Genomic DNA, 27,064 nt, shown 5'->3' on the forward strand with positions numbered 1-27,064 from the left:
CCAACGCCTTGGTTTCTTCAGTAATCAACTGAATGGATGCCCCAACACCCTAGTGAGCCACAACTCGCCCTAGCACCACCCTACCACCCTGAAGTGTTCATAGGCCCCAACCTGTAGGCAAATTCATACACCTACCTAGCACCTCCCTACCACCTTATAATGACTGAAATAAGACAAGACTGTGGATTCCCAAACCAAGGAAAACAATCCACGATACAATAAGATGTACAATGATTTTTGTGTACTTGACCAAATACCCAATCACTCTATGACCTGCAACCCAACCATGATATCATCCCAACAGTGAATCCTATACCTCCCAACACTGCCTCTTCGATTCTAGGCAGAATGAGTCTTTCACAAATGACTCTTTTACAATCTTTACAATGATGACTCTTTTACAAATGACTATTTTACAATTCTACAATGATGACTCTTTTACAAATGTCTCTTTTATAAATGACTCTTTTACAACTTTACAATAATGACTCTTGGCCTTAACAATATTTCACGATATCTGAAGGATGTCCTGCTGCAATGCTTCCTTTGATTTGATACTTCTTCTCTTGAATTCTTGCTTGATGTTGTACTTGAATCTTCTTCTACTTGCATGCAAAATTTGCCCGTCGAAACTAATCCCAAAACAAAACAAAATACCCTTCAACTTACCTCTACCTGCAAAACGCATGTAAGTGCATAATAATGAATAAATACAAATTTAAAATTACAATGCGTACCTGAAGTGTGCTTGTCACTTTTGTTGTTGACTAACTGCAGCAGTAGACAAAGACTCCCACTCTTGATATAGGCCTGGACTCTATGCAAGACTATATCCAAAACTGACCTAAAGATATATACAATAAAAACTGATGATAGACCCTAGACTTGTGATGGACCAAGTTCTAAGTACAACAACAGAGACCATTCTATCAACTATGAAGGGACAAGTAACATGAACTTACAACATCATATAGATTTAGCAAACTTTATGTAGCATCAACAATATGTAGCATAAAATGTGTAGTATCAGGAATAGGACATCCGAAAAACTAATTGTGACATATAGAGACTTAGAGATATAACCGAGACACTATATATACTTATGTTGTCCTGCAAAAACATATGTCAAAGATGATACTCAACACTAATCATACATACCTTGCTGTAGGAGACTTACCCTTGACTATTGATGTGTGGTCCTTACTGCAGTGATCCTTGAATGCATGTTTTTTCTTGCCTTCTAGGAGCTTGATATTGAATATGTTGTATCTATGTAATTTCGGATCTCCAAGATATAAAATTTCGTCCTATGATAGCCCTCTGAGTCCACTTTCCAACCCCATAGGTCTAATCAAGATTGGATTCTTCAAGAAAGAGTTATGCCCAATCTCCCACGATGACTTGATTATAGCCTGGTTCAGTAGAGCGAACTTGTACGAAGTGCCACATGTCACTGTTGTGACCTTCGGCCCTAAAAACAATACCCAGCAAATTGTAGTCCGTCCTCTTTCTGTCACTATTTACGAAATTGGAATCCAATGCTTAGAGAGAAAGTTATGACGATCTTCCCAACGTCACCTGTTTGACATGGAATTTGGGAGCCTCCAAAATCCCTAACTTCTTCAGATCATATCTCCGTAAATATAGTGAACCAAGATTTGATATTCGGTCACGAGGTTCACCAAGATTTCAGCTCAAATGGGGTTTTAATTTCAGCTTCTGAAGCTTCAGAGAAAAAAAAAGTTATAGCGAAAATGCCACGAAGACCTGTTTGAAGCCACAAAAACCCTACTAGAGGAGGATATGAAGGTCACTATTTATATGAATGTCTTGAGTTGAGAGGGTCCTCAACAAGTGAACGTTGGAGGGATTTTAGGAAAAAAAACATTATTAATTATTTACTATTCAATGACCACAACCAATTATGAGTGCCATGCCACAACCCCATAGGGTTTTAGCCCATTAACTGGGTTTACTAACTTCAAACACAAATATCTCTCAAATCGTGAAGAATTACGTGGCGTGCCATATATTAGCGGAAACATATCGACGAGTAGAATCCATCTAGAAGATCCTTGGCTCAGAATAGAGAAAGTTGTCAAGTCAAAATGCCCATGAAGGATTTGGGTAGCCCCTGGTGCTGCTTGGATTGACATCAATGACAACCACTGATCAACAGAGTCGATAGAGAATAAATTTTCCAGATCAAAGATTACCAGAGGTAGAGGGAGAAGCTGTATTTTCCTTGCAGAGCAGATCTTCAACTAGGACGCAGTTATTTTGCAACAGTTTGTTGGTGCGGAATAGCGTCAGAAGGAAGGTAGAGCACACTGAGGGAATTCTTTCCTCAGGGAACTCCTAGTCCAGAAGTTCGATTTTTCATTGCAGAGCAGTAGTAGTTGTGAGTAGATAGGCAATCAACAGTTGCGCAGAGGAGAAGAGAAGGAATTTGACTTTTGTAGATATGGCATCAGCAAGGTTGAGAGATCAGGATCGGTTGGACGAAGCCTCCAACCATGTGATCTAAAAGGCAAGAATTTCTTGTCTTCTGAATGAATAATATCTCAAAGCCTACATCGATAACGTGGTAGATATACCCACAGATGCAGATCAGATGAAGACCTACAAGAAGGAGATGGCGAAAGCAAAGAGGTTGATTCTCAATGGGATTCGAGATCACGTGGTGTCTCACATAGCGAGCAAGGATACTGCTAGGAAGATGTGGGAAGCTCTTGCTATGTTGTATGAAGGGTCTTCCTAGCAGTGAAAGATGTATCTTGAGAAGAAGTTGATATGCATGAGGATGCAGAAATGGGAGCGTATAGACCCCTTCCTTACTAGACTTCCGGGATCAGTTGTCTTCGGTAGGGTCAACGCCCGAACCTACAAAGTTTGTATGATTAGCTCTGGACAACGTTTTCGAAGAATGGCAAGTTTTCATCCAGAGTATCTTGGGCAGAGAAAAACTGCCAGATTGGGAATGTATGTGGGTTGATCTGCAACAGGAGGAGATGACGCGAGATCTGGTGAAGAGACCATTAGTGGTGGTAGCAACAGTAGTGGGACGAAGCAAGTAAAGTGTTGATTTTGGGTAGCATCAGATGTGCTCTAGCCATGAAATTTGGTGGAGAGGTTAGGGCACATGAGATATTCAATACCCAGAGAGGGTTTGGGTAGATTCTAAACAGATCAGGAGATATTAAAATAATTAATATTTTTAATGGAGTCCCTAAGTCTAAACTTAGGGAAAATAAAATATTAATGTGTATTAATATGAATCAATGTTAGAATAGTCAATTAGAGAACACACCAGAGTGATCAGTGATTCTATTCTCTAGAGCGGGGTTTGCTAAGAGAGATAGAATTAGTGATCGAAGAGCAGCTGAGGGGCATTGGGTACAAAGAGACAAAGAGGCAGAGATAGTGCCAAGAGAGCAGCAAAGTAGTAAAGTGTTGATTTCGGGTAGCATCGGATGTGCTCTAGCCATGAAATTTGGTGGAGAGGTTAGGGCACATGAGATCTTCAATACCCAGAAAGGGTTTGGGCAGATTCTAAACAGATCAGGAGATATTAAAATAATTAATATTTTTAATGGAGTCCCTAAGTCTAAACTTAGGGAAAATAAAATATTAATGTGTATTAATATGAATCTATGTTAGAATAGTCCAAAAGACATAGATCAAGCTAGATCTAATCTTAACCGTTAATTAGGGACTTAATCTCGGTCGTTGATATGTCAACGGGAAAAGTATAAGAGGAGGCTTGAGGGTCAATTAGAGAACACACCAGAGTGATCAGTCAGTCTATTCTCTAGAGCGGGGTTTGCTAAGAGAGATAGAATCAATGATCGAAGAGCAACTGAGGGGCATTGGGTACAAAGAGACAGAGGCAGAAATAGTGCCAAGAGAGCAGCAGAGCAGCCACAGAGAGTGACGTAGGAGCAGCTAGTGCTCATGCAGGGCCACGCAGAGACAGCTAAGTGTTGCGCAAAGCACCAGAGAGGCCAGCGTAGCTGACGCAGAGGGTCAAAGAGTTGACGCAGGGCCTCTTGGGGCTGACGCAAGGCCAGCGCTGGGCAAGGAGAGGTTGACGAAGTCCAGATAGGCAAACGTTGGGGTTTCTAGGGAATATTTGTGCTGAGTAGCTGCCAGAAGGATTATCCATGGTTTCAACTAGGTGATTTGTCAGAAACTGATAGGTATTACTGCCAAGGAAATTCTCTATTGGGTAGGCCAGTTTTGGCACCCAGATTGTACTCTAATATTGCTTAATAAGAAAACCCTCAAATAGTTGCATCGGTTTTCCCACATTAGTTTTTTCCAGGGACATTAGTCTAAAAATAATGGTGTCATATGGTGTGTTTGTTTATGTTTCTTTTAGTTGTTGATCTGTAATATGTTGAACATGCACTAGTGTTTATTTTCAGTATTTACATTGTAAATAACTTGTTAAGGAAAATAACAAGTAGGTAGGAATAAATCAGATAAAGTGCATGGAGGGTTTCTAACTAAGTAAACTTAGAAACTTCAACATGGTATCAGAGCGTGATCGTAGATCATAAGAGGACTAAAGGACATCAGCTAAGCGGAGCAATAGCAGTAGAAAACAGTTGTCCCGAGGTGACATAAGTTGTTTCTAGCAGAGCGGCAACAAGGAAGCGTGACACAATGCCTGCATCATCAAGGGTGAGTTGGGAAGAGGCAGCACAGAGACAAAGGAAGGCAGGAGAAGCCTCACACAGAGCCACGTAGTAGCTGGGAGGGCTGACGTAGTTGGCTGAGGAGGCCGGGATTGCGCAGAGCCTAAGAGCTCTCACCTTCAGGTTGCCGGGGTTTAGAAGGATTTGGGAATATTGCAGAGTGGAGCTGGTGAGGTATTGTAGTCAGAACAGTACCTGACAGAGCAAGACCAGAGGAGTTGCTACCGAGGGTTTCTAGTCGAGGAACCCAGATCAGTGGTGCAGTTGCACAAGACAATCATAGTAGGGGGTATCTCGACAAGCGGCAGAAGGATTTCCAGGGGGGAAATCAGGACTTAGAGGGAGTCCAGAAGAGAACTTACAGACGGGAAGTAGAGACTCAGAGGAGTCGAACAGAGAACTTCTAGGAGGGAAGTAGAGGAGAAACATGGCACTACACGAAGTAAGACGCTAGGATAGACTGGACGGAGCATCGAACTTCGCAGTCTGGAAGGCCAAAATCTTATCTGTACTTGACATGAATCGTGTCAAGAACTTCGCCTTGAAGGTAATAGCTATCCCAGTCGACCCCAATGATAATGACAGGTACGAGGAGGCGATGGCAAGGGCCAAGAGCATTATCCTTGACGGGGTCAAGGATCATGTAGTACCACACATAGCCGAGAAGGAAACAACATTTGAAATGTGGGAGGCTCTCAAGAAGCTGTACCAGCATACTTCTGTGTAGAGAAGAATGTTGCTTGAGAATCAGATGAGGTCGTATCAGAAGAAAGGGACAATTGATTAACACCTTCCTCGGAGGACTGAATGAGATCTGAGATCAGTTGACTGCTCTAGGGGCAACACCGGATGAGGAGCTAATGGTGAGGACAACCCTGAATGATGTCTTAGAAGACTGGGAGGTATTTGTCCAGAGTATAATGGGCAGAGGGACACTTCCACCTTGGGACGAGATGTGGGCAACTCTCCGATAGGAAGAGATTATATGACAATCGAATACGGGTAGCAGCAGCAAGGGGATCAAAGTCAAGCAGGAGGAGGAAGACGTGGCCTTAGCATCTGAGGGAAAGCAGGAGAAATGAAAGAAGGATCTCTCCAAGATCAAGTGCTTCCACTGTGGGGAGTTGGATCATTATGTGACCCAGTGTCTAAGGAAGAAGAGTAAGGGAGAGTCTTCCGAGACTAAGGCAGCGCTAGCACGGGCAGAGAAGGAAGTTTTGACAGACGATGACTGTGCCATGAGTGCACATGCGCCACTTGAGCAGAAGTGGGGAGACTTCGAGCTGTAGTTTGGACTATGGGCAATGAAGAGCAGGATCCTTGAGGTACCCAACCTCTTGGATTAGACCTTGCTACGGGAGCCCCGACGAGGAGTAGCAAGACTGGCTGACTCGGGTACAGACGAATGCGGATGGAGTGGAAGAGAGAGCTACAATGCAGGAGTCCTGAGACAGCGCGAGGCTAGTAGGCTGCAACAGTGCGAGAGGCACAGGAGTGTTGCACCAATGCAGGATGGCACAGAGAGGTGTGCAACGGTGCGAGATGCAAGGAGTTGTTGCAGCAGCACAGAGGTTAGAGAAGGAGCACATGTCAGTGGCAGAGGGAGCTTCAGCATCAGTGGGTGTCTCTAGCCCAACAGGGAGGTCAGTTGGGAGATCATTTACTTACTTCTCAGTAACTGAGTTGCAGTGCAGCAGTGAGCAGCATGATGAGAGAAGGTGCAGTGCGGATGCAGTGTTGGGAGAAAGGACTAGCAGCAGCACAGATACAGAGAGAGTTGTCGTACAGATGTAGTAGTGTAGTGGCAGAACCATGGGCAGCAGTACAAGATGTAGCAGTGCAGAGGATGTTGGGTAGGAAGTCCTAGCATCATAACAGGTACCGATGCCGGATGATCAGAGTAATACTCAATGAGGAGTATTGCTAGAGCACAGTCCTCGCTAAGAGGGAGTGTTGATTTGGGGTAGCATCGGATGTGCTCTAGCCACGAAATTTGGTGGAGAGGTTAGGGCACATGAGATCTTCGATACCCAGAAAGGGTTTGGGTAGATTCTAAACAAATCAGGAGGTATTAAAATAATTAATATTTTTAATGGAGTCCCTAAGTCTAAACTTAGGGAAAATAAAATATTAATGTGTATTAATATGAATTTGTGTTAAAATAGTCCAAAAGACGTGGATCAAGCCATATCTAATCTTAGCCATTGATTAGGGACTTAATCTTGGCCGTTGATATGTCAATAGAAAAAGTATAAGAGGAGGCTTGAGGGTCACTTGGAGAACACACCAGAGTGATCAGTCATTCTATTCTCTAGAGCGGGGTTTGCTAAGAAAGATGGAATCAGTGATTGGAGAGCAGCTGAGGGGCATTGAGTATAGAGAGACAAAGAGGCAGAGATAGTGCCGGGAGAGCAACAGAGCAGCCAGAGAGAGTGATGCAGGAGCAGCCAGTGTTCACGCAGAGACAGCCAACTGTTGCGCAGAGCACTAGAGAGGCCAGCGTAGCTGACGCAGTCCAGATAAGCAGACACTGGGGTTTCTGGGGCAGATTTGTGCTGAGTAGCTGCCGAAAGGATTATCCGGGGTTTCAGCCAGGTGATTTGTCAAAAACTGATAGGTATTACTACCAAGGAAATTCTCTGTTGGGTAGGCTAGTTTCGGCACCCAGATTGTACTTTGATATTGCTTAATAAGAAAACCCTCAGATAGTTGCACCGGTTTTCCCACATTGGGTTTTTCCAGGGACATTAGTCAAAAAATAATGGTGTCATGTGGTGTGTTTGTTTCTATTTCTTTTAGTTGATGCTCTGTAATATGTTGAGCATGCACTGGTGTTTATTTTCAGTATTTACATTGTAAATAACTTGTTAAGAAAAATAACAAGTAGGTAGCAATAAATCAGATAAAGTACATGGAGGGTTTCTAACTAAGTAAACTTAGAAACTTCAACATAAAGTAGGAGGAAGATGTGGCCCTCGCATCAAAGGGGCAGCAGGAGAAGAGCGAGAGGAAGAAGGACATTTCTAAGATCAAGTGCTTAAGGTGTTGTGAGCTTGGCCACTACACCACTCAATGTCCTCTCAAAAAGAAGGATAAGGGTGAGAAGCAAGATCAGCAGGTTGCATCCGCAGAGATCGACAGGTTGTCCTCCAGATTGGAGGAAGAGTTTGTTGGCATTATGAGACAAGTGTTGTCCTTGATGGCAAAATGACAGATTATAGTGCAGCAGGTCAGTAGCAAAGAATTGATGATCAGACTACAAAGAATGAAGAAAGAAGAGTATACGCGCGGGTTCACTATATACCAAGTCATGTATACGCAGGTTCGCTATATACCAAGTAGGGTATACACGCAGATTCATGCACGGAAAAGTGCGTATATGTCGGAAAGCTTGCTTTTGGTCCATGGTAGTTAGTCCTCGGTATTTGAACCTATGGTTTTGGACCATGGTATCTCGACAAGTGGGTTGATCCCAAGTATTGGGCTCTTGGTATTGATTTATTATGGTTTTGGACCGTGGTATTGAGCAAGGCCTAAGACTATAAAAGGAGAAGAAGATCATTAGGCAAGTGCAATTGGAAAAGTCTTGAATATCTGATGAAGGATGAGATCTAGTACGCAGGTTATGGGTTGATGATGCATTGCTTGATCTGAGCTAAGGAGGGATCTCATTGGTGGATGGAGAACAAGATCTAAGGATAGATCGGGATCAAATGGTTTGAAATGAACTATCTCTATATGATTGATTATGTTTATTCTAGATCTGTATACTGACGCATGCAATGATTTGAACTGGGTATAACTTAAGTTTGTAATCGCTGCAAGTCATGATTGAATATTTATAGATCTGTACGTGGGTTGGCTTTGGTGTAAGCGCGTATGTATGCAGGTTGAGTTCATTGTAGTAGCGTATACCTTTTGAGCTATGATATTTGAAGTTACAGGTGGTTCTGGTTGTTAAAAGGTTCTGATGACAGTTTAAAGGTGTCAGTATTCTGCATATCTTGTTTGGCTGATTGTGTTTAGCTTCAGTATTGATGGATGAGAACTAATATTGGATCAGGATCATAATGACTCATAGTTATGAGATCTGATGGACTAGATCTGGGTGCTAACACATATATTATCCTTGTATATGTCATGATCTGATTATGTCTGAAGTCAGGAAGTGCAGCAAAGTTATGAATAAGTGATTAATGACATATACGCTGGTTCATCTTGATGAAGTTGCGTATACACGCAGGTTCGGCACTTCCAAGTAGCGTATGCACTCTGATGCATGATTTTGATGGTACAGTTGGATCTGATTGTTATTGCAGAGTTCTGCTCTGTGTTCTGGTGACTGTGTTGTTGACAGGGTTTCAGTGTTTCAGTGATTCAGAGATTGATGATGCTAGTATTGATTGTTTTGTGCTTCAATGATATTTATGGGTCCAGTATGAAAATTTGATGAAACGTGGCCTTCAGATTGTAGTGTTGTGCTTCAGGAGTATCCAGTATGAAAATGTATGAAACGTGGTACCTGGAGGAGAGAAGATTGTAGGTCGGCGCCTACGTACTAGTATCTTAGCTAGTACAAGAGCAAAGGGGGTTGGAGCTCCCTTCCAGGAGATTCTGAAGAACGAGAGAAGGTTGTAGCCTTCTGTAGGTTGTAGCCTGCGTGCTGGTAAAGGACTGCACCAGTACATTGTAAAAGAAGTTTCTTAATAAAGGAAGATAGAAACGAATTGCAGCAGGTGGTTTTCACCCACATTGGGTTTCCACCTTATATCATGGTGTTCATGTGTGCTTCTTGTGTGTGATGATCTGTTCTGTTTTTACTGCACCTGCTTACTGTTAATATGTCTAATAATGTTCTGATGCATCCATTGAAGATCACATAACTGAATCATGAGTTCAAAGGTTATACGCTAGTTGCAATAGACACAGTCGCGTATATACGCGGGTATACTTAACTGAAGTAGCGTATATGATTCTGAAGTATGAAAATGAAAAAGTTTTATTGATTAGATAATACTGATTCACCCCCCCTCTCAGTATTATTTCCAACAGAGTTTTCCATGATCACCGAATTACCTCAAGGGGTGAGGTGGGGTGATTTGGAGTTGTAGCTCCAGAGAGCTACAAGTTGGGTAGCATTCTTGAGGAGGTCCACCTCATGAATCAATACCTTGCTACGGAGCCCAAGACATGTAGTAGCAAGATGGATCAATGGAAGTTGGTGCAGTTAGGTGCTAGAGTGACAGATGCAGTAGCTAGTAGCGATCAAAGACTGAGCAACGCAGAGTAGAGTTGGCAGCAGTGCAGTTAGCGCAGAGGCTTCAGTGATAGTGCAGAGCCTAGCAGTAGTCAGGACTCAAGTGACAGATGCATCATACTGACCACAGTTGGTTCAGTATTTTGGATTCTTTTCCGTTGCAATTGTAGCAGTTGCAACAACAACAGTTGGTTGCAGTGCAGATGCAGTGTTGGAAGAAGTTCAGCAGAGTCGGCAATAGCACGGATGTAGCAATCAGAGTTGCGCAGCAGATGATGGGCAGTAGAGATAGACATCAATAGTGTAGCAGGAGATGGTGCAGAGACAGAGTGATGCTTTAGTGGGCTATAGCACTAGAGCTCATTCCTCGCTAAGAGGGAGCGTTGATTTTTGTAGCATCGAATGTGCTCTAACCTCGAGATTTTGCAGAGGCTAAGACACATGCATTCTCCAAGACCCAGAAATTGTTTGGGAAAATTCCACCTAGAGATGATTTAATTAAAATAATTAATCATTTTTAATGTATTCCTAAGTCTAAACTTAGGAAAAGTGATTAATTAAAAGGTATTAATTAAATCTTGGGCGAATCTTTTAGAAGAAGACGATGATCAACTCCCAGTTAATCTTAGCCCTTGATTATGTTTTAAATCTTGGTCATTGGTGCTCCAACGAGAGATTATAAGAAGATTGATGGGCACTTGGAGAACACACCGAGATAGTGAGATCTAGAGATCGAATTTCTCAAGAGTAACAACACTAAGTTGTCGGAGAGAGATTGAATGATCTTCTTGTAGTGAGGGGTAGATATAGTAGACTGGAGGGGATTTTCCAGTCCTGGTAAGTTCAAGGCAGAGAAGGCATTGAGAGGTTGAGAGAGGCAGCGCAGTGCCACGCAATGCTTCAAAGGAATTTTGAAATTTTGTTGGGGAGTGGTCAAGATCCAAAGCCAAAAGTCGGGGTGTGAGTCTGGAAGGCTAAGAAGTTGAGTTTCCAAAGGCATAAGATCAGAAGGAGCAGGTGATGTAGTCCCTTGAGCTGTTATACAGTGACTGTGTGAGCCCACACAGAGATAGCGTAGGGAAGCTCATCCAGACCCTGGATCAATGTCGAGACTCGGATCTCTAGTGACAATGTGAGATATTTTCTCACTACCTCTTTACCATTTTATTCTCTGTATCGAATAGCCAGTTTGGGCATCCAATGATTTGTACTCAGATTACTACTACATAATAATCAAACCCTCAGTTTTTGCACCTGTTTTCCCACATTGTGTTTTTCCGGGCACATTTGTCCAAAAACAACCATGTAATTGTGTGTGTTTATTTCTCTCCTATGTAGTATTTTGTTTCCGTAGTATTTTATGTTGTGAAGGTTGTAGTAGATTTTATTTCGATGTTTACTGTGTAACATTGTAAATAAATTGATTCATAATTTAACAAGTAGGAGAAATCTAATCAGTTGCTGCAGTAGGGATTCAGGTTTCCAAATTTTCACATCCTGGAGCATGTCCAACGTGTCCTAGAGCATGTCCAATGTGTCCCAGAGTACACCCATCTATCATTGTTGAAGATTGTTGATACACAATTTGCCTCTTCATTCATCATGTTGAAGAAGTTGAGGGAGCTCAAGACCGCTCTTAGGGCCATGGTTATTTCATAGTTTGGTCTTTTTGGAGAAAGACAGATCAAGAAACCTCAAAAAGAGTGAAGGACACAATATTAGATGATGCTTGGTGGGAGAGGGTAGATCTCACTATTAAGATCATGGACCCTATCATTACTTTACTACGATTTGTAGATACAAACCAACCCATCCTAGGAGAGGTTTATGAGGGATGGGATTCCATGATTTTACAGAGTGAGTGCCCCAAGTATGAGACATCATCAGAGGCCTTCTTCACCACCATACAGGATATTCTTGTCAGCAAATGGGACAAGAATTGCACACCTTTGCATTGTTTGGCTCACTCATTGAATCCAAAATACTACAGCTATGAGTGGCTGAATGGTGGAATTCCCGCAGATTCCCTCCTCAAATGGATGGTAAAATTTCACAAGGGAGAAAGGATGCATTGAGGCGGGATTTTCAGGATAGAGCATCCCTTGATGAGGTGGAGGATGCCTTTGCAGATTTTTCCACTAGCACTGGGCGATTTGCAGGCTATGATGTGATTAGAGACAGGGGGCTAAGAAGCCCTATTCTTGGTGGACAACTCATGGGGCAACAAGCCCTCCTCTACAGCAGTTAGCCATGAGGCTCCTCTCTCAGGTGACTTCATCCTCTTGTTGTGAGAGGAATTGGAGCACATATGGGAATTTGTATAGTGTCAAGAAGAGCAGGCTTGAGCAGTCCAGGGCAGAGACAATGGTGTATGTGCACACCAACCTTCGTCTTATTTACAGGCAGAGGGATGAGTGGTTGAAGGGAAAGACAAAGATGTGGGATGTCTTTCCTGATGATATGGGTTTGGACAACAGTGTTGAGTTGGCATTGGCCAACTTGGATCTTAATGACCCAGTGCTAGAGCCTTCCACTTTTGATGATGGTGATTCTATTAAGGGGTCATCCTCCACATGAGCAGATGCAGAGATGACATTGGATACAAAGGAGGAGGATGCAGCAGAGGAGATAAATGGTGACCATGATAGTGACATTAATTTTGATGATGATGATTGATGATTCACGAGTCATGAGCTACCTACTACCTTGAGGCTTGTAGTTGTTTTGTATTTGCTATTTCTATTTTCCATTGGCATTGCTACTACCTATGTAATACATTTTCATTTTGATGACTTAATGAGAAAATTGCAGTTTCTTGTCTTTCTCCTATTGGACCATTAATGAATCTGTCACAATTGTATTTGTATACATAGTGTTAGTTTGTAAAACTTACAAATTTTAAATTTACAATGTAAATCTAGATCTATGTTTGAATTTGTATCATGAATGAGAATTTGTGTAAGAAATATATATATATATATATAATGTGTCCTATTCCGAGGGGTCAACGTGCCCGTGTCAAACACTCGAATTTCCATGTCCTGCATATCCCAGGTCCCCATGTCAAGTGACTTAGCATACTACATATGTTTAGATGGGGAGAAGTCTCTTAGAGAGGCTAGTGTTCACATACCATTTGATATAGTCAACCATTGACTGAGGCTGGATCCATCAACTACATTATTATATTATTTCTTCGACTTGTCAAGGAGTTGATTGGATGATACTATATTTTGTTGTGAGAAAGAAAAGACTCCCTCTATAATGAGGATTTTTCTCTCTATTTGAGAGGGTTGGGAATCTGGGGACTGAGGAGCTCTCCTCTTGGGCTACATTGTACATCACATTGGCAAGCTTAATGGAAGATTGGGTGTATTGATTCTACTTATCTGAGGCTTCATGATTGCGATGTTTTCATATGTTTTTATTGTTTAGGAGACCCCTGCAGTATCTTTTGAAGGCCTTGTAATGAACCATTCGTTTTGGTGGTGTAACGTGAGGATATAATCCCTATTATTCCAATTTTTTTTATGTTAAGCTTGCATCTCATAAACCAGCTTTTTCTAGAGTAATATGACATCACCTTTGTAACAATGTTTAAGAATAGCACCCCTACCTTTCCAAGGATAAGTTTTTGCAATAGTTTCCAGCAAGCTAAGGCTGATCTGTGGCATGTGTTGACCCTGCCGCCTACACCTACCTACAAGTCAGTGAGAAAAGCCTTCAACCCCACAAGGTGTGGTTGGTGGCAGGGAACTCAGAAAGGGGGTTGTCACACTAATCCCGACTCTCTTCGTTTGAGCTATCTCCTAGGTTAGCTAAGGGAGGTGGTCCCTAATGAAAAGTTAATTTAAAAAGGATGTGAATTTCGAAGAAAATTGTTAGAGTTAAATAGATTATCTCTTTAAGGTTTATAAGAAAAAAATTGATATGAGAAATAACCACCATAAGATAAGCATGAAATACATAAACAACCAGTGTCTTCCAAGTATTTTCTCTTTATGTTATGAAATTGTATTTTGCTTAAAATGAAGTGAAATGCTTCAAATGGAAAGCCAAAATAACCCTGAAAAGTGAAACACTAAATTGTTAGCTCAAGGTATTATAAATGCTTTCAAGATGAATAAATCTACAAATCAAAGCATGGAAACTATCTTGCTCAAAAAGATACAAAAATAACTCAAATGTTAGACCAAAATGATAATAAAGTATGTTACAAAAATAATCTACAAGAGGCTAGGCCAAAGTGTATGAGCAAGCTCTCCTCTTTGACTAGCCATGACTTAGCTCTTTGAAATAGCCAGATATTGATAAATGAAGTACAATACGTAAAAAATAAATTTTTCCTAAGTTTGATATTTTGATGCAAGAAATAAAAGCTTTAAGAAACTTGAAAGAATCCCTGCAAGACACAAATAAGATATAGATGAGACTTTGGAATTCAAAACATGTGGATTCTCTTTGAATATTTTTCATGAATGGGTTGATTCCTCTAAGAATTTCCCCTCACGCTTGAAAAGCTTGACCAAATAATTATTCATCTACAAAACTTTACCACAAATCATTAAATCGACATGAAATTAAATAAGTGCAGTGGAAAGAATTCCTAGAGATACATCTATTATCCACTAGAAGATTTCGTTTCCTAAAGAAAATAATTAATTCTTATGCTAATATTAAATCGCTGCATACTAACATAACTTGAAACAAGCGTGAAAGAAATAATGACATGAGGAAATAAATAGAAGCATAACAACAAGTCAAGAATTTACCACACATGCAAGGAGAAGAACACCATCACGCTTTACTCCAAAGACTATTGTATTATATTGCAAGTAGTGAATACAATCCCGCAGAGTCTCCTCAATCACAATAACTCGTATTACATGATACAAATGAGATTCAATCCCAATGTCGAAGTGATTAAACAAGTGGCATGAAGTGACAATCCCAAAGAGAAATTCAAATTTGTTGAATGTAGCTCTAATGCCAAGTGTAAAAATCGAATTCTGGCAAGTGGACATCATTTTTTTCTTCCCTTATGTTCCAAATTTGAATTTTATGATGGAATGACAAGTGTATATGGGTGGTAATCCATGTGGGGACAATTTCCCAGAAAAATCTCCACCAAATATTCTCCCAAATCCTCCCAGATGTGCATTAACTTCACAAAATCGAATTTCCAAGTAAGCAGCTTTCTCATTTAATGCCAGGAATTCGACTTTATTTGAGCACATGTCCTTTCCTTGATTTTAGGAGTCCACATCACCTTGGTACTTCACTTTAACTCCCCCATAATTTTCCACATCATTTCCACAACATTTAGCATGTGTGGATATTTATTTTGCTCCATTTATTTAATTTATGGTTTAATTAAATGCCACAATTTCCACTAAACTTAAGAAATGTGTGTTTTGAGGGTTCCGTTGTCGCACAGAATGTCTAGGCACCACGACAATGCTCAGATCGGGGGTTGTCACTCTAATCCTCAATCTCTCCGTTTAAGCTGTCTCCCTACAGCAGGCTAAAGAGGGATAGACCCTATGAAAAAGTGGAATGAAGAAGAACTAGTTGGGAACCAGCTAGTTCAGGAGACACAGTGAAGCAATCAAGTACTTGATTAAGATTTAGCAAGACTTATAGGATCTGATTAGATTTTAAACGATTGATACCCGTGCCTTATGGAGTCAACGATCTTGCTAGGGAAATTAAGACCAAGTAATCGATTAGCAACTGCTGCTTAGATGAATGACTATTTTATGTGAGATACAAGAATCTTGGTTAATTTTAGTTAAATGCCTATTTAAATGTGAACCCTTCAATCATTTCTGTGTTGAGCCTGATTTCGTAGTAATTGGCAGAGAGAAGATAAGGAGAAGCACACTAAAGTGTGATTAGCGATACCTCTCATGAAATTCTAACATACCTGGTGCCTCCGGCGCTGCAGAGAGCCGTGGCTCTGACCACTGCAAGGTCACCATTTTAAGTACTATTAAAACATGCTTCTCAAGCAAAGATTGATGGACACCTATTTCTCTATCGACCAAGCTTATGCTTGGAAGTAAATTTTATTTATGCAAAACTAACTTATATGCAAATGCACCAGATGATGAGAAGATAAGATGAAGTTAGATTCAAATATGAAAAGATGTTTATGTCACAGAAACTTCCAATACCCAAATGAAATGTTCGCTTTATTAAATGAAGACTTAAAATTAAACCCCTGAAGATATTACAATTTGAACACAAGCTTATTTCAAATCTTTCTGATACAGTTATAGCTCAAAGAGAACAAAAACTTCTTTGCAATTAATATCAACAGATGCTCAAAAAATACTCAGTTTTATGAAACAAAGGAAATGCATTTTATCACAATTTCATGACAGAGTATTTAATTTTCAAAAATTAATTTTTAGGACAGCAGTAAGAAAAACTTCATGACAGCAGCAATATGACAATGAAAACAATAAGCTATCAATGATATATTTATGCCAAAAATTTGCCGAAAATTTTCCAAACTTGTCCACTTGAATTATAAAAGAATTTCAGCCTATTGTGATGTGATTTCCGGAATTATATCAGATCTGATATACTTATTACAACCAACAATTAAAACATGAAATAATCCTAATGATGAATGCCGAACTCAAGAAATTAATTCCTTAATGTGTTAGACAACTTAGGAACTGATTTTAAGCTAACCCACATGAATTTTTTCCACTGTTATATTTCAGACTTCAGAAACAGAATTATTCAGAGATAACAATGACCCAAAATGTAGATCTAGGCCAAATTCTTGATACACATCAAACATAAATGACTTATTAATGTATTTAGCAATTTTTTAGTTAATTTCAAACCACTTAGATGTGTTTTTCACCACTATTAGAAAGGTATGACTGTTGTCGCAAACAGTGAGGAAAAAGATGGTTTAGAGATCAAACCCTTAGGCCCTAGGCCTTGAAGATCACTTGCCCAAGTTGCCAAAAAAAAATTCAATATCTGAAACACAAATTTTTACCAAATTTTCTGCAAAAAACCCACCAATGTTTAGCTTCAAAAAAACAAATATTCAAATAAAAAATAGAGCAAGGGAATCTAAGGCGAATGAAAGCTAGCACTAGGCCCAATAGAACTAGATTTGGGCTAGGAGAAGGCAGATCTGGGCTTAGGAGCTCCAAAACTTGAAACCCTTGTTCTGAAAAAAATTATTTTGCTTTAGATCTTCAGATTTATTGCAAAATCTTTAATGGTTGGCTTTGTAAAAAGATTTGGGATACGATATTGCCCTCTAGGGCCTAGATCTGTCTCAAAACCCTCAGATCTGAAGATTTTACTTCACTGATTTCTCAGATCTATTCCTACAAACAATCTTTGAGCCCAGATCTTGCTCTCCAGGGTCCAGATCTAGCTTAGATCTGAAGATTTTCTTGGCTAATTTCTTAGATCTATTCCTGCAAACAATTTTTGAGCCTAGATCTTGCCCTCCAGATTCTAGATCTAGCTCAGATCTGAAGATTTACTTGGCTGATTTCTCAGATCTATTCCTGCAAACAAACTTTGAGCCAGATCTTGCCCTCCAAGGTCTAGATCTAGCTCAAATCTGAAGATTTTCTTGGCTAATTTCTCATATCTATTCCTACACAATTTTTGAGTCTGGATCTTGCCTTCCAGGGTATTGGATATTTTATTCGCTGATTTCTCAGATCTATTTCTGCACAAGTGAAAAGAGGAAAACCCAATACCCAATATGTACAAAAATAGAGAAAAGCCAAAGTGTTAAAATTAAAAATTATGTTACAAAATTTCAGATCTACACAAGTAAATAACAGATCTATACAAATAATTTACAGATTTATTAGATCTGAGGAGTATTAGTCCAACTCGGCGCCCAGATCTGATAATCTAAGGCTCTTAATAGCCAAATCTATTAAAATTTCCACAAAATATTTAAAATATTTTGAAATTTTAGAGAGGTACTAGCCCAAAAATGCCTTGCAGAAAAAGATTATCGTTAAATAAATCCTGAAGCTTATATGAAGTAGACTCTTTAGAAAATATGTGTTGAGAGTTCGCTGATCCAACGGAGAACTATCTCCAAACGCTCAATGAGAACCTGAGAGATCTTCTGCAAACACTAGATCAACCATCAAATCAAGTAGAGAAATAGAACAACAATAAAATTATGAAGAAATAGAGATACATGCTACTTCAATCAAAATAAAAAAAGTTACCCTAGATCCAACAAACTGAATAAGATACCTGTATTCAGATTATTCTAAGAGAGCTATTGATTGATAGTTTTCACATAATATTAAGCAAAAATTAAAACAATGTTATCATAAATTCATCAAGAGGAACACTACAGCACGTTGAAACCCCAAAAACTTTTGCATTAATTTAAAAAAGTATACAAGAGAGCTTGAGAGCTTAGTACACGATCCAGACATCGGATCCATTTCAACTAACAATTGACCTCCTATTTAAAGATAAATCTTCTAACGGCTAGTTCGAGTGATCCTTGTCAAAGCAATCTCGACCGTTGATGAAGATCAAAATTTCTTTTAATCTCATTCGTTGAAATTTTAAATTATTGAGGAAATTTCGAATTTTTCAATTAAATGCATTTTAATTAATTCAAAAATTAAATTTTTGAATTAATTCCTCAAAATTTTGACTTTGACTTAAACCCCACGGACCAAAGGCTTAAAATTTAGCAAAATAATTAATTTACATCAGTCCTAGGACTTTTTAAAATCTGAATTTTAAGGACCCGCGAATTTTGCGTTTGGAAAATTTAAATTTACCTAGGACCTATAATTAATTAAATTTCTGGCTTAGGATTTTAATTAATTTTGGCCAGAAAATTTAATTAATTAACCTATGAGGGAATAAATTATTTTTCTAACCCTCAAGACACTTTACATCATGATGTTTACATTTTTTACATCTCAAGGGGGAAAACCCATTTGAAATAGACCCTCACAGACTACCCATTTCTGCAACACAAATATAATCTAGCAGACTAAGCAATTTGTAATAAAATAACTTAACCAAATAGTTAGGATTATTCCCAAATCACTTTTACGGAGACTCAATCTATAACACTAGGACTCCCCTAAGATCACAGTGACAAAATGCACTCCGCCTTTGGGGTAAGGCTGAAAGAAAACTCTGCCGACCATCCGAGAATGGAGCGGTGAGACAAAAAACCTCCAGGAATGTAGATCGTCACTAGAAAAGTAGGTTTACCTAGACAATTACATACATGACACAGATCTGCTGAGATTATTTACATCATATATATGCAGAATAGGTTTACATTATAACATGACAATCAAGTTGATGATGAAAGCTAGACGGCACGAACACATCGATCAAGCGCTATCCCTCTTGTGGAAAAAGGGTGTGCCGGTGTACTGCTATGGGGGTGTACTGCTATGGGTCGTTGATACGTAGTGGTCAACAGGTTCAAAACACTTTTTTAACCCATCAAAGTGTGTTATAGTAGAAAGTTGAGGGTGAGGTGTAAATTTCATTATTAATACCCCATACAACTTCTCTAGACATCACTTATTACATTACAAGTACAATTTTATTTGCAATTTTTGACCTGCGGGAAATCTAAAAAAATTAAAAAATGACTACCTAAACCTAACCAAATTCCACGATATTTTTTGTGATCTAGTATGGTAATATACATCGACTTTAGACATTAATATGTGTTAGGAGCTCAACCTTCAAACTGTCACCCTAGCTGTGGGGTAAAAAGTGAGTGAAAAAACCCAAAAAATCATCCGCCTCTGAAAAAGAAGGGATAATTAATCAGATAAAAAAACAATCCAAAGTGTACTCGTTTTTTGATCTAGTCCCAACATCATAGGTCTATTACAAACTCAAAAATTCATCATTACTAATATCACTTATTACAATTCCCACAAGGTGTGGAATCTGGGTACAAAAAAGATGATGAGAATATAGAAGTAGAGTTAAAAAACTCTGTTGACTGATGAGATATGATGGTACAACTGTCTTTTGGATCATCCTTGGGCGTGGAGTTTTCATATAATCATCAGGTGCCACTCCAGTGGTCAACAGCATGTATGACAGCCCTTATTTGCCTTATGTATTCATGCATTTACCCTCTTATATCCACACCTCTTTGACTTTATTATGCCCAGGATTTGGTCAGCACTATTCTTGAGGTTTCTATCACCTTATTATTCTTAATGCATTCATCTTTTCACAACTTCTACAACCACTTGTTTTGTTAAGGCTTACTCTTTAAACATTCCCTAGAGCTTCCACTCCATAGCGTTAGCAATCCTACTTAGGGATACCACCCTTTTGTTGGAAAAGAGCCAATCCTAAGTGAGAGGAAGAACTACTTAGATGACAATGGGTGGCCTTCCTGAGTTACACAGCTCCTACTTTGGTGCTTGGGAATTTACACTTTTGCAGGTGCTAAATATTTTTGTAACATGGTCAATTTGTTTTAGTTTGACTCAGAAGGGGAGACTAACAAGATGATCAACGAAGATAAAGGAATGTGATACTTTAGACCATACTTCAAATAACATGAAAAATATCAACCAGCAAAGGAAATTGGATTTTTGATATTAAGTGCACTCTCTGATTGTTTCTAGTTTCCAAATGATATTTGTAATCAGTTTCTTATTTAAAATTGACTGCTGAATAATCAGGTCATCGAATTAGGTGGCACCCCAACAATTGGAGATTGTGCAATGGTATTACGGGCAGCTATAAGAGCTCCATTGCCTCCAGCTATGGTATCAATCTTACGAAGAGCACATGTTCTTGGATATGTTTTTGGCAGGTATGCAGTTGCATAATCTTTCTGTTGTTCCATGAATATTGCTCCTCACCAACCGTGACTTCTAAATTTAATCCATCTTCGTGTTCACTGATTTTGCTGGATTGTTTAATGCAGTCCATTATATGATGAGGTAATTACCCTCTGTGTTGATCTTGGGGAAAGGGATGCAGCAATTGCCATTGTTGCAGATCTTGAAGCTGCCGGTATAAATGTCCCAGATGAAACTTTGGATAAGGTCCTGCATGAGAAACCAATTGATGAACCTGATATGCAGCAGAACGATCCCACAGATGAAGTACAAGCATGATACAATTGGTTAGGATTGAAAATCAGTTTCAGCATGATCCTACTAGCCAGTTAAAGTTACTAGAGGTTGTCATGAACTGTGTGATTGTGATGCTTCCCAATATGTAATTTATTCACGTAAAATTTGCCTGGTTTCCTTTTCTAAAAGATGCGTCCAGCAAGATAAAAATAATTTTATTCGCAAAAGGGGTTGGTTATCAATTCATCAGATATTTTCAAACTGTGCTTAGGAGGCTTGAGTGATCCTAAGAAGATAGCTGCTATGAAGTGTGTTGTGTTTCCAGGAGAAAGTGTCCCCTGAAGTCTCATTAATTTCGTGTTTTAACCAGAATCACGATGATATTACATGTTAAGTTGATGGTCAATTTTGATTTTGTAAGTACAAAAGACGTTAAAGTTAAAGTAGCCATCTAATGTAACTTAGGATGTAAATGAAGACCATAGCAGGTTCCAGGATGGGTTTGGTCAGATGGCATCTGTCATTTGTTGGTTATCAAATCTTAAAGCTGTAGGCGTCCATCGCCTTCCAATGTGCATAAAATGTATTACAATTGAATATAAAATAAATGTGAAAACTGGGCCAATGATAGGTTGAGTATGACGAGGTCTTTGTCTTCCATCCATATGCTGTAAGTGGTTGCAATACCAATCAAAGATTGCAGCGACTAGGGTGCCAAAATCTCTTTGTCTTTGTTTGTTGTTTTCTATTTCTGACAGGGTGGAGCCCAGCAGATTAGAGGACAAGAAGAAGAATGGTTATCTTAATAAGTGAACACCATCTATTTGATATGGATCAAGAGTGACCCTGTCTCTTGAATTCAAACAGTATCTCTTTCAATGTATATAATAAAGTATTTTCAAGAGAAAAATAAGGGTTTTTTTTTTCCACTTTGGATCTTCATGGAGGACAAATGTATAGTTTACTTGTGATATTCTTGTGTTCTTATTAACTTTCTTATGTTCTTCTTTTATATTAGTTCATCAAGCAATTACCAAAACAATAGCACAAAGAGCAAGGAGACCATATGTAGGCGAACAGCTAGGGAAAAACCCCAATCTTGGGGAAAACCTAGTCAACTACTCTTCCTTCAAGAGTTTTCCTGAGATAATCCAAGACTCTTGACTTACACACAGGCTTCCTCCACACCAAGTCAGCCCTTTCCTTTTTCAGCAAATGACCACTTTCCAGTATTGTCTTCGACTTGGATGCAGCAGCAGCACTTTGATGCAGTAGTATCTTTGACCTAGCAACTTCAATCTTAATGCAACAACTTCGACCTTGAAGCAACACTTCTACCTTGAAGCAGCACTTCGACCTTGATGCCGTACTTCGACCTTGATACCGTGCTTCAACATCTTGTTTCTACTTTCTTTAAATGGCTATGGATTGAGGTCATGTTCACTCCTATGCCCCAGATTATACGTTGTGAACATTTTTATATGAGACGAGTTCCCAATGTTCCACTGAATGATTTTGTTGATTTTAGATAGTGATGATTGTTCTCAGGATAAACATTCAAACTCATGCTCCTTGTGGTAATTAGAAATTATGAAATCAAAATCATATTGAACTCATTTGTCTCTTATGACTGCAGTTTTTTATATACCGCAGACAATGTTTCTGTTTGTAGAATAGAAGCTTAGGAATAAACATTCATAAGGTCACATGGTTTTAATCATTTGCCATATTACCAAGACAAACATGATAGGTTGAATTTAGTTTGTATTCGACAAATGTATGTTCATTTGAATTAAGGATTAATGTCTTTTATAACGCAGTTCAATCTGTTACAAGTAATCAGTTTATGCAGGCTGCAGCAAACAAATCAATCCTGATGTGTTCAGTACAATGTGAAAATTTTATGTGACTGATTTTTTCTCTGCAAACTTCCAAAACACATTAACCATATGCCAATACGGTATTTCATTGCATACAAAAATTGGGCGCTCATTTAATTATTCTTTTTTATATTGCTGATTTTTCTTTGCTTCTGCCTAAGCTATAGTTTTCCAATAATTTATCCCTTGCATGCAATATTATATGAAGACATAGCTGGTCAGGTTCATCTTTCACCCTCAATTTTTGGTTGATCTACATGCTACTTGTCTCTCTATTGGGCCAATCAGTTGTCGTTATTTCAGTTTCTTTCACTTGGAGAGATGATATCTATGTTTTTTTTCAGAAAGCGAGATGATATCTATGTTACAACCTTGGTTTCTATTATTATCATGTCCAAGATAAATTCATCTGTTGTCTTATTTTGGACTTATAAATCAATGTTTAAATAGAGATAAGATAGTAGTTTTATTAATGTCTCACTTGTCTTATTTTTGGACCTATAAATCAATGTTTAAATAGAGACAAGATGGTTTTATTAATGTCTAGATTCCACCATGCCCCAACAGATTCAAGGGTTAAGTTCTACTATGTTCATGCAAACATTCGAGAGAATCAGGGGGCCATTGTTCCAAAGTTCATTTTGATCATTCAATATTGGCAGCTCATAAGTGCTTAGTCAAGTTCCGGCATGTGCTTCTTCATGGTCTGATTTTATGCATTGATCCAAATGTGTGCACCTTGATTTTAGACATGTGGCATCATCTTAGAACCTTAGGAGGAGTGCACGGCACTTGAGGGGCTAACAATGATTATTTTGGCATATGCACACTGCATATATAATCTAGATAAGTGTTGAATGTACTTAACTAGAAAAAGTTGTAATTATTGAGCAATTATTCAAAAAATGTAAACTTTAGAAAAGTAAATAAGAGAGAGAATGATATAGAACCTGTAGAATATAACCATTGTATTGATAAATAAATAAAAACAAAGAGAAATGTTCACATGTCTCTTCAAGGGGGCAATATTTTGCCAAGTAGAATCATAATACAATAACAACACTTGACAAAATATTACATAACCTTCTATCAGTGTTCCACGGGGACGTGTCCCCCAGGGCGGGTGCGCGCACCCCTCGCACCCCACGCACCCGGGATGGGGGGATGTATGGGGAAACGTTTCCCCGCGTCCCCCTTTTGGGGAGACGCAGGGGGGGATGTTTCCCCAGTGTGGGGGATGCAACTCCCGAAAAGGGGGACACCTGGGCGTCCCCCCTCAATATTGGCTGTGCGTCCCCCATTAAATTTGCTTGTAAACAATGATTTATGACAGGGAAAACCTAATATTTGACCATATTTCCCTACTAATGCTATGCAATTCATGGTAATGTTAAATTCTTAAAGTAAAAGTGACATTCTCCTTTATCTTTCATTTTCATCATTTTACTTAAATTTTTAACATTACCATGAAATGGCTCGGGATGTTTGAGAGCGGTTCCGACCTCAGTGGATTTCATATGGAGAAAGTAGAATTTTAGATCTCACTCAAAATCCAGCAGACTTAACAGTTTTTGAGGAATTCAGGATTCGATGGATTGCAATGTTTCCATTGCATTTTGTCATGTACCAGGGTATGGAATTTGTATTTAATGAAGAGCACCAAGCCCTCTTTGTACTTTAGAGTGACTTTTAGACCCATCACTCCACTGTTTTTGAATTTTAGTTATATCAATTTACTATTCCAGTATTCATATTTCAGTGTCTATTATAATCTATTTTGCTTAGTACTAATTAGATTCTAGAATGGTGAATGATGGATTCTAATTTTAAATCAATTTAGAATCTAGAATTATGAATGATGAATTTAATTTTTAAATCAATGTAGATTCTAGAATGGTGAATAATGAATAATGAATCATGTATGTATTAATAAGGATGATGAGTATGGATCAATGTATTTCATTATTTAATTCAATTATGTATGTATCATTGTATTATGCTTTCATTATTGAATATGAATTTGAATATATATATATATATATTAAAAAGGGAAAAAAAATATACCCAGACGTCCCCCCGTCCCCCCTAAATTTCCGTAAAATTTGAGGGTACTCCCACATGTCCCCCTTCTGCGTCTCCCCGCACCCACGTCTCCCAACCCGGAGTCTTGGTGGAACATTGCCTTCTATCTCTATAAATAGCTTTTTACTAGCAAAACCCTAACTAATAGTTGAGCCATTATTAATTAGTACCAACCACCTAGTGGACCTTGTTATTCCCCCAAAGGGTAACTACATTGAAGGCATCATCGCAAGGGTGATATGTCGTTGATTGCATGAGCTTCCTTGATCAAACTCACCAAACTCATGGAGCGCTTTCAATTTCCCCTTTAGACATATGATTGTACTAACTTAGTTGTGGTATGTCAGATGCTCCACCCTCACCTTTCAGATTAGTGGATGCTCTTATGTATGATACAATTTGGTTTCAACATGCTTTATTTAATATTCCATGTATTACTTTCCTTACTCAGATGTGGTGCTATAACTTTTGGGTCATGCAATGAAAGTGTTAAACTATAAATAAGATCTTCATAATGTTATAATTTTATTATTTGTCTCATCGTACCATGCGGGACATGGTTTCTAGAAGTTTCATCATTTTTTGGGTCAACTTGTACTACTAGGAAATTGGTCAAGGTAGCATCTCTCACATCCCAACCATACTTGCATCCCATCCACAAATAAAAGGCTATACTCTTCATGTTTGACTTGTTAAAGATCACCAAAAGGTCAATGAATAGAAACCAAAGTCATTAAAGCCAAAAATGCTAAGAGGTGGAGAGTCAATAAAGTTAAAAGCCAAAAATGCAAATCTTGAGTGAATGTGACCTTGATATGAGGCCATTGCCCCTAGTTTCATGCTTATCATGAATACCTAAAGAAAAAGGGACTCATTCAATGAAATGAACACTTAAATAAAAAAGGAAAAAGTAGTAAGAAATAATTGTTATGTAAAAATTAACTAGGGTAATTTTAGATCGATTAAGAAAGAAGGGCACGATCATAAGATAATGCTCCTTCCAGAAAGGGTACCCATGACAGTATATAAGCCAGGGACCCTTAATGTAAACCATCATCATTCAAAAGTTATTAAAAAAATACATATTTTTTTATCAATTAATGGGTTTTTCGCTCCATCTGGTATCAGAGTAGGTTTATGACTCTCGGGAAAAAAAAAATACGCTGCACAATTCACTATTCCACGTTGCATCATCCTTCTCCATCGTCCAATCACCTATTCCGCCAGGGACCCTTAGTGTAAACCATCATCATTCAAAATTTATTAATAAAATACATATTTTTCTATCAATTGATGGGTTGTTCACTCCATCTGGTATCAAAGCAGGTTTACGGCTCTTAGCTAAAAAATTATGCTGCACAGTTCACTATTCCACGTTGCATCATCCTTCTCCATCGTCCAATCACCTGTTCCTAGCGACCGACCATTTCCATCCACTTGACACCCTATTTTCCCTTATACCATAATCATGTTCGTTGTTCCTGGTGTTGAAAAGTGTAATTAGGTTGGGTCTTCATAATGACATGTAAATATGATTTTATGTAATGAGATGTAAATAAGAAAAATTAAATTATTTTATTGACTTGCTTCATGGGTTTCATGAGCAAGGATTTTGTTTTTGAGTCAAGACTCCCATTGAGTCTTTAGGTTTTATTTGTCATCTAGTCATAAAATGTAAGAGTCATTGTCATGTAAATGAAGTCATGTTACACTTTGTAAAAGGTCATCATGTCTATGTAAAAGTATCCTCCAAGAACTTGTCACCAAACTTCTTCAAGTTGGCCTACAAATGATAAAGAAGTTGCTAGATAAAGGTCAAGTGAAGAAGTCTATAAATAGCCCAACTTGGCCACATTTGGAGACACACAATTGGGACAAGAAGTTCGATCTAAATTTGGTCTAGAAAGAAGTGTGAAGAGAGGGTGAAAAGGAGTGCGAAGGAGTAGCAAAAAGGAAGTGTGAAGTTTCTTTTGGGATGCTATATTCTGGGTATAGTGAAGTTTCTTCTGGGCAGTGCAAAGTTAGTGCAGCAAAATTTCTTTT

General features: G+C 38.7%; 1 protein-coding gene across 5 annotated transcripts in view; it reads left to right on the forward strand.

Moving 5' to 3' along the window:
* PTAC3 (plastid transcriptionally active 3) overlaps positions 1-21,701 on the forward strand; it is a 461,439-nt gene extending 439,738 nt beyond the window's left edge. For all 5 annotated transcript variants that reach the window (XM_089383741.1, XM_089383742.1, XM_089383743.1 and 2 more), the window contains exons 12-13: positions 20,661-20,794; positions 20,909-21,701. In XM_089383741.1, coding sequence (XP_089239867.1) covers positions 20,661-20,794; positions 20,909-21,101 — 327 coding nt within the window. In that variant the 3' untranslated portion in view covers positions 21,102-21,701. The remainder of the gene's footprint in view (positions 1-20,660; positions 20,795-20,908) is intronic.
* Positions 21,702-27,064: the final 5,363 nt, after the last annotated feature.

Source organism: Pinus tabuliformis, chromosome Q (genome assembly GCF_031772625.1).
Source record: "Pinus tabuliformis cultivar Carrire ecotype Pingquan chromosome Q, CPIR1, whole genome shotgun sequence".
NCBI classification, from domain to species: domain Eukaryota; kingdom Viridiplantae; phylum Streptophyta; class Pinopsida; order Pinales; family Pinaceae; genus Pinus; species Pinus tabuliformis.